General features: G+C 48.4%; 1 protein-coding gene across 1 annotated transcript in view; it reads left to right on the top strand.

Annotated features, from left to right (window-relative positions):
• The window catches only part of LOC127008878 (uncharacterized), an 81,461-nt gene that overhangs the window by 51,651 nt on the left and 16,647 nt on the right, over nt 1–13,163 (top strand). Inside the window, exons 13-14 of the mRNA XM_050881320.1 lie at nt 770–823; nt 1,376–1,435. Coding sequence (XP_050737277.1) covers nt 770–823; nt 1,376–1,435 — 114 coding nt within the window. The remainder of the gene's footprint in view (nt 1–769; nt 824–1,375; nt 1,436–13,163) is intronic.

Raw genomic sequence — 13,163 nt, 5'->3', positions numbered from 1 at the left:
CATCTTTTCCACTCATTATTTTTTTGGTGTATTATTACCCCTCTCATTAAGTACTTTCCTTCCCCTTAAGGTGTTTTCTCTCGCCCGGCAGCCAGCAGGAGCCTGACACTGATGGGTTGAGCTGCGCACCTTCCTCTCCACCTCGAGTTTTATTCCCGTCCATTGTTGTCCCCACAGAGCGCATCTTATTATTATTTTGCGTGGCCGAGTATCCGAAGACAAGCGGTTTTACGTGTCGCGGGAGTACTCTATTGCGCGTGAAGTTTTATGGATATTGCTGCGGGCTTTTTGCTGGGGCGTCTTTGTGTCGGCAGCAGCCTTGGTCGCGATACTCTGCCTCGGAAAATAGCGAAGTTTAGGCTAAAAGTGTATCAAAGTGAGAGGTTCCCGGTGTTGTGTAAGTAAGGACTTGTAGATGGTGGTTTTTATTTCTTTATATTTTCTTATACATATTGACCACCTCTTCACCTTTAGATGTGTTGATATACCCTGGTTTGTAGATTTGTCTTCACCATTTGTCTTTTTTCCCAACCCTTGATCTTGAGAACAGGTGTGTGCCGCTGCGTCCTGCTGTGGGCTTTTATTCTATAACTAACCTTATCTCTTACTTCAGTTCCTTCACCTCGTCCCTCTTCACTAACTGACCGTCAAGCCACTGCGTTACTTTCCCCAGCATTTATTCCCTCCTCTTTTATTTATGTATGTTTTATTATTTTGTAACATTATTTTCTCTTCTTTCCCGCCTCGTGTCCCGTGTGGTCGTCTTCAGGATCTCTTCTCGCCCCCGTCCTCGCGGCCGGCCTCACTCATCCTCAACAACAAGGTAAGTTCACATGTTTTCTCTATTTCTTCCATCTCGTACCATGCTTCCCCGCCCCGCCAGGTGAGCGCTGGGGGCGGGTATTGTATAGGGCGACTGTAGGGTGCTGGGGTGTGCGGCTGCTGAGGCTTCACGCTGCACTGTCCAGGGCTGTACTGTGTCTGTCTGATATCCATGAGACTGTGTCCATATGCCTTCTCTCCCTTGCCTCAGGTCCGCTTATGCTGCACCGTGACCGCCTTTGTTTTTGCTGTATATACTTGGATTTAGCTTACAAGTGCATTTAACTGTTGGTTGCGTACACGGGAATACCCTTACTCCTGCTGTCTATACTTGCATATAGCTATTAAAAGCATTTTGGTTGCCTTGCTATTTGCTGCATACAGTGGTTAGCACAAAAAGCCCTAACACGGCGACCATGCAGCTAACTGTAGTGCCCTAGCTAGGCGGCGCAGCAACCCTGCCGCCCGGTGTGGACAGCCCAACAGCCTCGCTGATCAGGTGTTAATGTTGGCTTCTCTTTTTCCTCCCCCTCTTCACCCTCCCCGCCTGCAGGGAACACAGTCTCCCAGGTCTCCCCTGTCGCCGCGGCCCTTCTTGTTCTCCCGCCGTGGGGTGAGTGTCTGTCCCGCGTGTAGAGTGCGCCCCCTCACCCCTCACCCCACACAAGCTTACGTGTTAATGTGCTAACTGACAGCTGCATCACTAATAATGTTTTCTGTCAGTACAGGCGCTCCAGAGTAAGGTTGTTTTCTTTATGCTGCCTGTTCTAACTGGTGCGTCGTGCGTGTGTGTTTGTGGGCGTGTTTTTGTGTGACTATAGTTTAAGAACTTTCCTTTCTGTGTGTTTGTACCAACGGCTGGTGTCCTGTTTGTTTGTGTGGCCTCGTTTTCATCCCCGACTCGCTGCGGTGTTGTTTTCAGCAGGTAAGGAACACTCGCGTCGAAATGTCGGGTAAAAAGTGTTGTTTGTTGTTAAGGAGAGTGTCAACGATGAATTCCCGCCATCAAGTGGTGTTTATCTTGGGTCCAGAGAGTGGCGGGGAGAGGGAGGTATTCTCTCTCTCCCTCAGACAGTCTCTCTCTCTTTACCTCTTTAGCCGCGTGAACCCGGTTTGTACCCCGAAAAGTACCCAGGAAACGCATTCACCTACCCCTCCCTTCCTTCGGCCCTTCCTCGGGTAGAGTTTTGTTTATGAGACGAGGACTCAGGACCTTCACTAACCGGCTCTGGCTTGTGAGTTTTATTGCAACGAAGCGTCCCCGTGAAGATCAACCGCGCCACCGACGTCGCCTTAATGTGTCCCGGGCGGCGGTGATGTGACGGCATGGAGCACCCGAATGAGCGGTGGCTGTACGGGCAGGTGCAGCTCAACAGTCTGCAGGTGTGTCAAGGTGTGGAGAGGTACCTGAGAACTCGCTCGTATATCGTCTGGTCTCTTCCCTCCTCTTCTTCTTCTTCTTCGTCTTCCTCCTTCACCTTCTCCTCTTCTTCTTCCTCCTCCTCTTCTTCGTACTCGTCTTCTTCTTTTTTTCTGCTTTCTTTATCTTCGTGTTCTTGAACTTGTTGTTGTTGTTGTTCTTCTTCTTCTTCTTCTTCTTCTTCTTCTTCTTCTTCTTCTTCTTCGTCATTTCCTTCTTTTTATTCTCTTTTCTCTTTTTTTCTTCTTCTCCTGATTCTGATTCTGATTCTTGTTCCTGCTCATGTTCTTGTTTTTTTTTCTTTCTCTTCCTCCTCCTCTCCCCCTCTTCCTCCTCCTCTCCCCCTCTTACTCCTCCTCTCCTCTTCCTCCTCCTTATTCATATCTTCTTTTTATTTTTTTTATTCTTCTTCTCACACTCTTCTCCTCTTCCTTCTCATCTCTTACAAAAATACCAGACGAGGGAGGGGAGGAGAAGGACCGACGTACCCGAGGTGTCCGCGAGTGTCAGGTCAAGTGGCTCGGGCGGGTCACGGGCCTCGAGGGATCACCGGGCGGCGCGGAGACACCCTTGGCTCCTTGAAGGGTCATAAGTCTCGCGTCGCTAAAAGTCACCTGCACGGGATCAAGAGGTTCTCGGGTATTTAAAGGATGATTTATTTTATTGCCGTCCGTCCCCGCCGCGGCTCCTTCCTCTTCCCCTGCCCCTGCCTCTGCCCCTGCCCCTCCGACTCTTCCAACCATGTCTGTGTTGCCCCGCCGCGGATCCCAGCCCGCTGCCCCCCCCTCGACCTGCACTTAGCTGTTGCATCACTGCCTTCAGGGTCTGGCGCTCTGCAGGGAGAGACAAGGCGGGGTTCTCCCTAAATACCGTAACTCTTCGCCAGCCTTCAAGTTCGTTCACCCCCGCAATCTGCAGCCGCCAGGAGTGTAAGTAAATAATGGGCCGCTGACGTCAGTGGCTGCAGCGAGCCTCGCATTAGCCCCGGCGCGGCGTGTGTGTGCTGGGCGGGATCGGAGATGGAAAGGGAAGTGGGCTAGTGATGGGTGTCGCATTATCGGGGTTTGACAGCCAGTTGGCACCCTCACCCGTCTTCGTGACGTCAGAACTCACGTGCCTCCTGTGAAAATTCACCGTCAGGGAATCGCCAGACGCAGGGCCTTTTCCGTGTGTCCCGGCGCTGCCCGGGGCCACTTCACTGCTCCGCCCTGCCTCACGGCCGCCCAGGGGCTACAGTGTCCCCGCCGTAGCTGCTCGTGAGGTGGCCCGGGCGATGCGGCGGGGAGCGTCACGCCGTCTGACCGACCCTCTTGCCCTCTAGAGGAGAAGAGTAAAGTCTGTTCATTTTAAGGTTACAGTTATCGCAGAATTCAAAATAGCAGAGTATGCCTCGTGACAGCCGTAATAAAAGAGACGGGCTATAATTTGCCAGCGTCCCAGTTAATCTTCCTAAACACAGCTACCGGACGGACGCGGTAAATATAATGTGACGGCCGCAGACGCCTCACTCCACTCCACGCAAGAACACATCCTCATTCTCTCGTGGACTCGACCCTGTCCGTTAAGGGTGACTTTTTGTTAATGCGCACGAGGTGTCGCCAGCCACGGTAAGGAACTGCCGGGGCACCGTGCACCAGGCTGCGGAGTGGATGGCCCGCCAGCGCCGGGCACGAGAGGGCTACGAGTTCTCGGAAAATCTCTTTGGCCTCGGTAGTTCCCGTCTGTATTGGTGGGGCCTTGGGACTCCCGAGGGGGTGGGGCCCTTGAGGTCTTTACAAAGTGCCTCAGTGAACCGTGTAGAGGGGGGTTAGGTTTCTTGGAGCAGTGCTTTGTATGTGCAGGGGGGGGAGGGGGGGTTGTGAGAGGGGTGTCAGATGGCAGTCGGGGGGGGGGGATGGGGGGCAGCACTGGGAGGGTAACTTTATGTGGCAGGCAAGTGTCTAAGGTGATATTCTGCAACGCCTTGATTTTTGTTTATTGTTTGCAACCGAGCTGGGTCAACAACCGTCCGGACGAACTCAGGAATAAAGATCCGCCGTGCGTTGCGGAAGGAGCAGCTGAGGCGGGAAGCAGACACATACCTCGTCGCTACTATAGCCGCCTCAGCTCCCAAGAACCATCAGAGTAACGAGAAGTGGCCAGGCAGACACTGATAGAGAAGGAGGAGGAGGAGGTAGAAGAGTTCACCCCAAAGGTTACACTTCACTGCTCTTTTTGTTACTCGCGCAACAGATTTCAGCCATAAAATTATAGGGGTCAGGACTTAGATAAGGAAGGTTGTTAGATATCCTTTTCTCCTATTCTTTGTCCCATACTCTCTCTTTTGTCACCCATTTCCTAGTGTATCTTCCTCTCATATTTCCTTCCTACTTTATTACAACCTTACTTTTCCCATATATAGCTACTCTCCATCCTTTTCCCGCTCCTTTGTCCCATACTCTCTTCTGTCATCAGTTCAAGACATGCTTCGTCTCGGCATCCACTCAGGCATAAACTTCGTGTCAAGTAATTGCATGAGGCTGACTGGTGCGTTACTACCGGCCGCATGGTGGCTTCCATTACTTACCGTTGAGAATAGACAACGTATTGTCTTTGGAACTCGTAATGGTTGCAAGGATAGGGACTTATGCCAGACTCAGCCTTCAAAATGTTCTACCAACCAAGACGCGGCCCAGAGCAGGAAACAAAAAGCCTTAAGCCCACCGACTGCCATCTTAACGAACACTTCCAATCAGAACCGTTCGTTAGATGGAAAGTAAATGCTTGGCCTCACAACACAGTCACACCGCAGGGCGAACCATTAAGCGAGTAATACATAAGACGAAGACAAATAATCAAGTGACAGGTAAAACTAAGCACTCGGGTAAAAGTAATATCAAACTGTTTTAGGCGACTGATGGATGTGGATGGATGGGTGAATCTGGGTCTTATGTTGGCAAAGAGTGGCAAAAACCTTTCTCCCCCCCCCCACCTACCCAGCCCCTTAATGACGCAGGCGTTGCCGAGGCCAGGTACAGGCGGCGGGGGCGTGAGAGTGTGCATATAAGGAAGGGCTTGCCTTGGCTGGCGTGAAGGGCTGCGTGGCAAGGCGAGGCGAAGCGTGGCGTAGCGTGGCGTGGAGTGTGTGAAGTGTGGCCCTGGTTGCAATTTATTCTCCTCTCTTCCGTTCTGTTCTCTTCTCGTGCAATATATCCCCCTCTCCGCTTCTCTTCTCCTCTCTTTTCATCTCTTTTCTTTTCCTCTCTTCCCTCCTCTTCTCTTGCAAAATATTCTTATCTCCCTTTCTCTTGCAATATATTCCTCTCTTCTCTCTTCTCTTCAATTCTGTTTCCTTCTCTTGCAATATATCCCTCTCTTCTCTTCTCTCTTCTCTTGAATTCTGTATCCTTCTCTTGCAATATATCCCTCTCTTCTCTTCTCTCTTCTCTTCAGTTCTGTTTCCTTCTCTTGCAATATATCCCTCTCTTCTCTTCTCTCTTCTCTTCAATTCTGTATCCTTCTCTTGCAATATATCCCTCTCTTCTCTTCTCTCTTCTCTTCAATTCTGTTTTGTTCTCTTACAATATATCCCTCTCTTCTCTTCTCTTCTCTGAGCACAGTTTTTAAAGTCCACAATAAAAGATAACGTTCCCTAGAGTGGACTATTTATATGTAGAACTTAATATTTAGTACATAACAAACTAGGCAGCTCAAGAAAAAAAAAGAGGTAGATAAAACTGTCCCGTCCGATTGCACCATTACCTTCCTTCTTGATTAAAGTTGCCGAGTCTTGAGGTTCCACACAAGAAGAGAACGAACTCGTAACCTTCGCAGAGTGTTGCTATAAGAGCCACAGACAGTTCTAACGTTCAGGGGATCAATTTCAACCGCAGCGTCCTTGTTCGTCGAGGTTCTCCATGCCTACACCTTTGCCTGTGTTTTCTCCTTCTCTTGTGTGTCTCTAATGTGTCTTCCTTCCATAAATACTTCCTACTTTACTACCTTATTTTTCCCAGGTAGTCTCTCGATCTTCATTCTTCCCTTCTTTGTGCCAAACTCTCTTCATTCAGTCGTTCATCCCTTTCTCCTGCTTCCCTGCACCTCTCCCTTCACTTATCCATCTATATCACTCTTCCTTTCTTCGTATTTCCCTCATCTTTATTCGTACTCCCGGCTTTCCTCCACCTCCTCTGTTCATCCCCCTCTTACTTCCTTCCTTCGGTTTTCCGCCATTTTTTTTTCTTTATCCTTCTTACCCCCGGTTTTCCTTCACCACTTTCTGTATCCTCTTTTCTTTCTACTTTCCTCCATCTTTTACCTAACCTTCTCCCGTCATTCCTATAGCGCTTTCTTTCTATTCCTTTCCTTCATTTCCTTCTTCCTTTTCCTTACGGCTTTCCTCCAACCTACTCCCGACTTTCCTTCACCTCTGTTTACTCCTCTCGTTCTTCCTTCCTTACTTTAGCTTTCCTTCATCTTTTATATAACCAACTTAAGTCTGTCCTTCACCTTTCCTTGTCACCCGCACACACCCAACCTTTCGTCCGTCCGTCCTTGCGTCCCTGTCAAGCTTGCTGCGGAGAATCGTGGGTAAACACATTGACGGTTTGGCTTACCCCCGCCGCTGGCATGTCGACCACCCGCGTGTTCCCGGCGGGGCATTATCGGGTCTATTCCTGACACCGAAGCTCCCTTTTCCGCGCCGCCCGCTGACGACACGGAAAATATACACCCTGCTGCCGACTTTTTTCCCCTCCAATGTAGACACGGTCTTCATTGAAATTAAAAATAAAATAAAAAAATAGTAATTGATTGGTTCTATCTACAAGGCAGACTCTTAACGAAGTAAAAATGTTCCAATTTTTTTTTCTCTATCGATCACCCGAACAATCACATTCAGCATCAATATGAAAGAAAAGCAAAGTAACTCCTAAGAAAAAGGTGCCCTTGGGGGCCTTCACCACAATATTTGAAATGCCATATAGCATATGCGTACCCTCGTAACAGACGTTCAGCTTCTAAGAAGAAAAACCAAATGGTGGAAACGAACGAAATTCAAAATAGCCTATCTTAAACGCGTATACAGTAGGTGCTCCATCATTTTCAGAGGAACAGTACAAGTTCAGGCTGGATGTTCGCAGAAAAAACAAGGAAATTAATAAAAAAGAAAAATTTTCAGCTATGTAAATAATAAAGTCACCACTTGTAATGGGGACCGCGTGCATGAAAAAATGGTAACCATACCAACGACGATGAAAAAAATGTTACAATCTAAATAACTTTTTCATCCCGTATTTACCGACGAGAAGATTATCACCTCAGCCGCGGAGGTTAAAAAGGAGCGAAGAAGAAGAGTTTAGTGCTACAGTGTAAAAATGTATTTTACGCACAATAAAGAAAAGAAAAAAGTAAAGTCCAGCAAAAGTCTGGTCCAGACAAAATCTAAAAAAGAAATCATGATATCGATGATGGGCTCCTTTGCAGTATCAAAAAATTTGCTGATGAAAAAAAATTGCTAAAGTAACTGCGATACTATAGACGAAGAAGCTTTACAACAATCAGATATCTCTCGATTTGTTGGTTAAATAATCAAAAATAAAATAAAATTGAACGTATGAAAAGTGTTATGTTACACATCGGAAAAATAATTGGTTGGCTTCATCGGACGAGTCTTTAATAATAAATCGGAAAAGTAATATTTAACTGTAGATAATTCGTTTGGTTTCGACCCGTCTAGAGTGTGTGTACAGTTTTGGTCTCCTACTACACAAAAGACATTTAGGTAGCTTGTCACAAACAACCTCGTAAGGACCAGCAGGTCTGCTGTTGTTTGTTCTTCCTTTGTGTTCCTTTGTGTTGTGTTCCTTTCACCTCTCCTTACCTTCCGCTCTCCGTCGTGTGCGTGACCCCAATAGATGCGACTTTGAGGCAGGCAGAGAGGTAGTACAGTTTGTTTTCTTTCTTCCTCCTCTTTAGTTCGTCCTCTCTCCATCGTTTCGTAGCCAATATGAACGACAAAGCAGGAGGTAAGCAAGTACAGTTTGTTTTCTTTCTTCCTCCTCTGTAGTTCGTCCTCTCTCCATCGTTTCGTAGCCATTATGAACGACAAAGCAGGAGGTAAGCAAGTACAGTTTGTTTTCTTTCTTCCTCCTCTTTAGTTCGTCCTCTCTCCATAGTTTCGTAGCCATTATGAACGACAAAGCAGGAGGTAAGCAAGTACAGTTCGTTTTCTTTCTTCTTTCGCTCCATTCTTTCCTCTCTCCATCCGTTCGTAGCGACATAAAACGACTTGAAGGCAGGAAGGGAGAAAGTAAAGACGGCATTCTTTCCCCTTCCTCTCCCTTTTTTCTGTCTCCGTCGTAGCCCCGAGAAACAACGTGAAAGCAGGCAGAAAGCGAGGAAAGTCAGCATTCTGTCTCCTTCACCTCTTTCTTTTCTATCCGCAGCTCCAATGAACGATTTGAAGGCAGACAGAAAAAGAGAACAGTCAGTATTCTTTCTCCCACCACCTCTCTCCTTTCTGTCTTCTCTCATAGCCCCGACAAAACGATTTAAAGGCTGACAGAAAGAGAAGAGCAAACAATATTCTCTCTCCCGTCGCCCCCTTTCCTACCATCTCTCCGTCCGTGGCTCCAAGAGATGACTTAAGAGCAGGCAGACAGGCAGTGGACAGTCCGTTGATCCCTGTGGGCGGGGTGGTGGGTGCCAGTGAATGGTCTTTCTTCTCTCCTCTCTGATGCGTGTTTGTGTTGCTGTTATCTCACGTGCAGCCCAGATACCAAGGGAGGTTTTTCGTCACGTGGTATAAAGCTTGTGGGCGGTGTGGTGTTTTTGCACGGCTCCTCCCTCGTCTCTTCCTTATGATGTGTGTGTGTGTTTGCGTTGTGGTCATCTCATCATCTGATCGTCTGTAGGAAGGTTCTTGATCAGCGGGTTGTCGTACAGCTTGTTTTGGACGGGATAGTGTTTATGTGTGGTGGTTTCCCTTCTTTTCTTTGTGATGTGAGATGCTTGTATGTTTTTTGGGGTTATTGTTGTCACACGCGTAGGTCAGGTATGAAGGAAAGGTGGTAGTCTGCATGTAAACTGGTAATCATCTTTTAGACGCAGGTAGTGTTTGGATTTAGCTTCTTTTCTCTTCTGTTTAGATGTCTATTTTTAAGGTTATTTCCCGTAAAGGGCTGATGTGAAGGGAAGGCGTTGGCCGGATTAGGGCTTTGGTATAACTTCCCTTCTCTGTGCTCTGTGTGCAGGTGAAGGGAAGGTGCTGGACGGGGTAGTTAGTGTTTCGGTATAACTTCCCTTCTCTTCTCTGCGATGTGTGTGTATGGGTCAGAAAGGAAAGGAGGTTTTTGGTCAACGGGCGCCGATAATACACACATGCGAGGGCCCAGGGGCAGAGCAAACAGTATGCCGAGGGTCCGTCCGTCCACCCGGGGCCATTAATGAACGTTGAGATGTCCAGCCCAGCACACCGCGATGGTGACTTGAAAGGTGTCCCCGAGGAGAGAGAGAGAGAGAGAGAGAGAGAGAGAGAGAGAGAGAGAGAGAGAGAGAGAGAGAGAGAGAGAGAGAGAGAGAGAGAGAGAGAGAGAGAGAGAGAGAGAGAGAGAGAGAGAGAGAGAGAGAGAGAGAGAGAGAGAGAGAGAGAGAGAGAGAGAGAGAGAGAGAGAGAGAGAACGCAAAGGGACTGACAGACGGACTGACAGGCAGGCAGGCAGACAGATAGAGAGAGACAGGGAACGTAAAAATAAAGGCCACAAAAACTTGAGTCCCGTCCAATCAAATATGAGAAACACTGCACTCGTGACGCCAGCAGAGGGAGGGAGGGAGAGAGGGAGAGAAGGAGGAAAGGAGGGAGGAGGAAGAGTGGGAGAGAGACGAGACGATATGGAGGAGGAAGAGACGAAAGGAGGAAATAGAAGAGAGGAGGAAGGGAGAGTCAAGACAATTATAGAAAAGGGGGAGAAGAAAAGAAGGAATGGATTGGGAAAGAAAGGACGGGAAAGAGAGAGAAGAGAGAGAGACAGGAAAAGAGAAGAGTTTGCGGTGGGAAACAAAATGAAAAGAATGGAGGGAGAGAGAAAGAGAGAGAAAGAGATAGAGAAGAGAAAAGGAAAAAGGGAGAATACGCAGGAGAGAGAGAAAACGATTTGTAGAAGGGAGAGAAAAGAGAAAAGATAGAAGGGAGGTAAAGATAGAGAGAAGTAAGGAAAAAAAGACAAGAGAGGGACAAAAGGATAGAGAAAAGTGGACTGAGAAGACAATTTGTAAAAGAGAAAAGGATAAAAGAAGGAAGGGAGAGATAGAGATGAAGGGAAAGATAAGACAGGGCAAGGCAGACCCTGAGACGAGACGAGAGGACCTGCAAAAAGCATCCGTAAGCGCAGACGTGAAGTAGCAGCAGCATTAGCACCATGACCTGCTGCGAGGGGGTCACTTACGTACCTCTCAGCCGTACCCAGACCAGCAGACGCCCAGCTCTATCACACGAGCGGGTGGAGCGAGACGGGGACGAAGAGGCGCGCGTGGCAAGATTAGGTGGAAGGGGGGCGAGGGGGAGAAGTGTGGAAAGCAGGACGAGGAGATCTGGGACAAGGTTAGATGGGGCGGAATTAGGCTCTGAAGAAGAGGAGGAAGAGGAGGAGGTGAGTGAGAGGTGCAAGGCAGATAAAGTAGCAGGGCACGTGGATAAGAAGAAGAGTGTGAGTAAGGTACAAGATCTGGGACTAGGTTACAAGGGGAGAGGGAGGTAGAGAGGGAGGGAGGGCTGAAGGAAGGACGAGAGGGCGGGAAGAAGAGCAAGAGAGGTGGATAGGGATGAAGGGAAGGCGAGAGAGAGGGAGAGAAGGAAGGAATGAGATCAGGGAGCCAGTAAGATAGAGAGGAATGGAGGAAGATCGGGTTAGAGGGAGATAAGAAGTTAGTGCAAGGAGCCAGAGAAGGAGGGGAAGGAGGAAGAACAGGAGAGAGGGAGAGAAGAGAATGAGAGCAGTTTAGCAGTGATGGGAGGGCCTATATGCACTAAGAAATGAGGGGATGGAGGAATGGAGGAAGGGAGAACGAGAGAACGAGAAAGGTGAAAGTAAGGAGAGAATGTAGTTTAGAAGGAATGGGATGGCCTGCACGTGGAAGAATGGAGGTGAGGAAGAGGAGGGTGCAGGGCGGTTTAGAGCAGAGGAGGGGGAAGTTTAAAGGAGGAAGAAGGGCAATGTCAGCTGACGCGGGAGTGTCGGTGTGTCGCCAGAAGGGGTTGGGATGCACCTCGTTGTCTTGGCGGAGGTTAAGTCGCTGTCATTTTTTCGAGTTAATCAGCTCCACGTTCTTGTTTGTATTTTGGTGTGTGGCTCGTCCTCGTTGGGGAGAAAAGAGAGTGGCTTGAATAAAATTAGGATAAAACGCCGTGAGATTAATTTTTATTCCGCTGAGGACAGTTTTATGTAGTAAGTGTACACTTGCTCGAATTTCTCTCCTCCCGTCCTTCACTCGTCTTGAAAACTGTCACCTGAAAATTCTAAAAGCGAAAAAGAAGTCCTTATCATTTACACATTCACTTGCCTTGTATATTTTATCTTTTACTATATTTATTTCTTTACTAATTAGTGAAACGACTATTTTATTTTTTATTACTACGTTAAGCTAGAAGCAATAGTTGAAGATTTTGTACGTGGAAGTGAAATAGGGCGTAACGGGAGCGTAGAGTTAGAGAGTGGGCCGCGGGGCGCGTGTGTAATAATAATATTGATAATAATAATAATAATAATATACGGTTTATTTAGGAATAAGCAGCTTGAGAGCTGAAAATATACATATTATATATTATATAATATTATATGTGTGTGTGTGTGTGTGTGTGTGTGTGTGTGTGTGTGTGTGTCGGACAGATAAAACTCATCGTAATAGGGGTGACACGTGCTGTTTTTCCTCTCCGCGTAGCAGCTCTATTAAGCGTGTGCGTGTCTGCCTCATCGGTATAAAACTCTCAATTCTGGCGGGAGTTTATTTCCAGCCACAGCGCGATCATCACATCTTGGCTTTTATGTTTGTTCGCGCGCGCGCGCGTGTGTGTGTGTGTGTGTGTGTGTGTGTGTGTGTGTGTGTTCACGGCCACCCACCTTCCGCCACCATCACCTCCACCACCACCGCCTCCACCTCCACCACCACCACCGTCTCCGCCGCCGTCGCCGCCTCCTCCCACCTGCCGTATACAAGTGCCAGGTTGATCTCCCGGAAGTGGTTTAGAGTGCCAGGCTGGAGAGGTCATATCAAGCCTACGCCTGTGTCTTGCGCCCTCCCCCCCTCCTTTCCTCCCCCCCTCCTCTCCTCTCCCAACTCCTCCTCCCCTTCCCTACCACCAGTCAACCCACCAGCAGTCAACCAGCCTTCCTCCCTGCCAGACTCCCTGCCAGCCAACCACCACCACCACCACAGCCACAGCCACGCACTCCTTCCCCTGGCCAACTCTCTCTCTCTCTCTCTCTCTCTCTCTCAACTGTAGTGATCTTTTTTTTTTTTACCTCGAATAACAATGGCTATGGATGTGTTTTTTTTTTGTTTTTTTTTTTGGGGGGGGGGTGCGTGTGCGTGTGTGCGTATGTCTGTGCGTCTCTGGGTTGAAATAAAGTCGCGGTAACAAACTTATTTTTCCATTATTTATTTTTCCAAATCTGTGTTCGCGCCCCGCCACAATGCTGTCTCTTTGATGCTCGTCCAAGAGGCTAAAGTATTCCGTTTTGGGGTGTTTTGATCTGCGGTGGGGGGGGGGGGGGAGGAGAGAGAGAGAGAGAGAGAGAGAGAGAGAGAGAGAGAGAGAGAGAGAGAGAGAGAGAGAGAGAGAGAGAGAGAGAGAGAGAGAGAGAGAGAGAGAGAGAGAAGGTAGGGCGTGGTGGAGCCTGACGGAGAGGGAGAGGGAAAGGGCAATGAAGTGCAGCGAGGGAGGAGG

Source organism: Eriocheir sinensis, chromosome 4 (genome assembly GCF_024679095.1).
Source record: "Eriocheir sinensis breed Jianghai 21 chromosome 4, ASM2467909v1, whole genome shotgun sequence".
In the NCBI taxonomy this organism is placed as follows: Eukaryota; Metazoa; Arthropoda; class Malacostraca; order Decapoda; family Varunidae; genus Eriocheir; species Eriocheir sinensis.
Note: the sequence above shows the minus strand (reverse complement) of the source record. Positions and strands in the feature narration are given on the sequence as shown.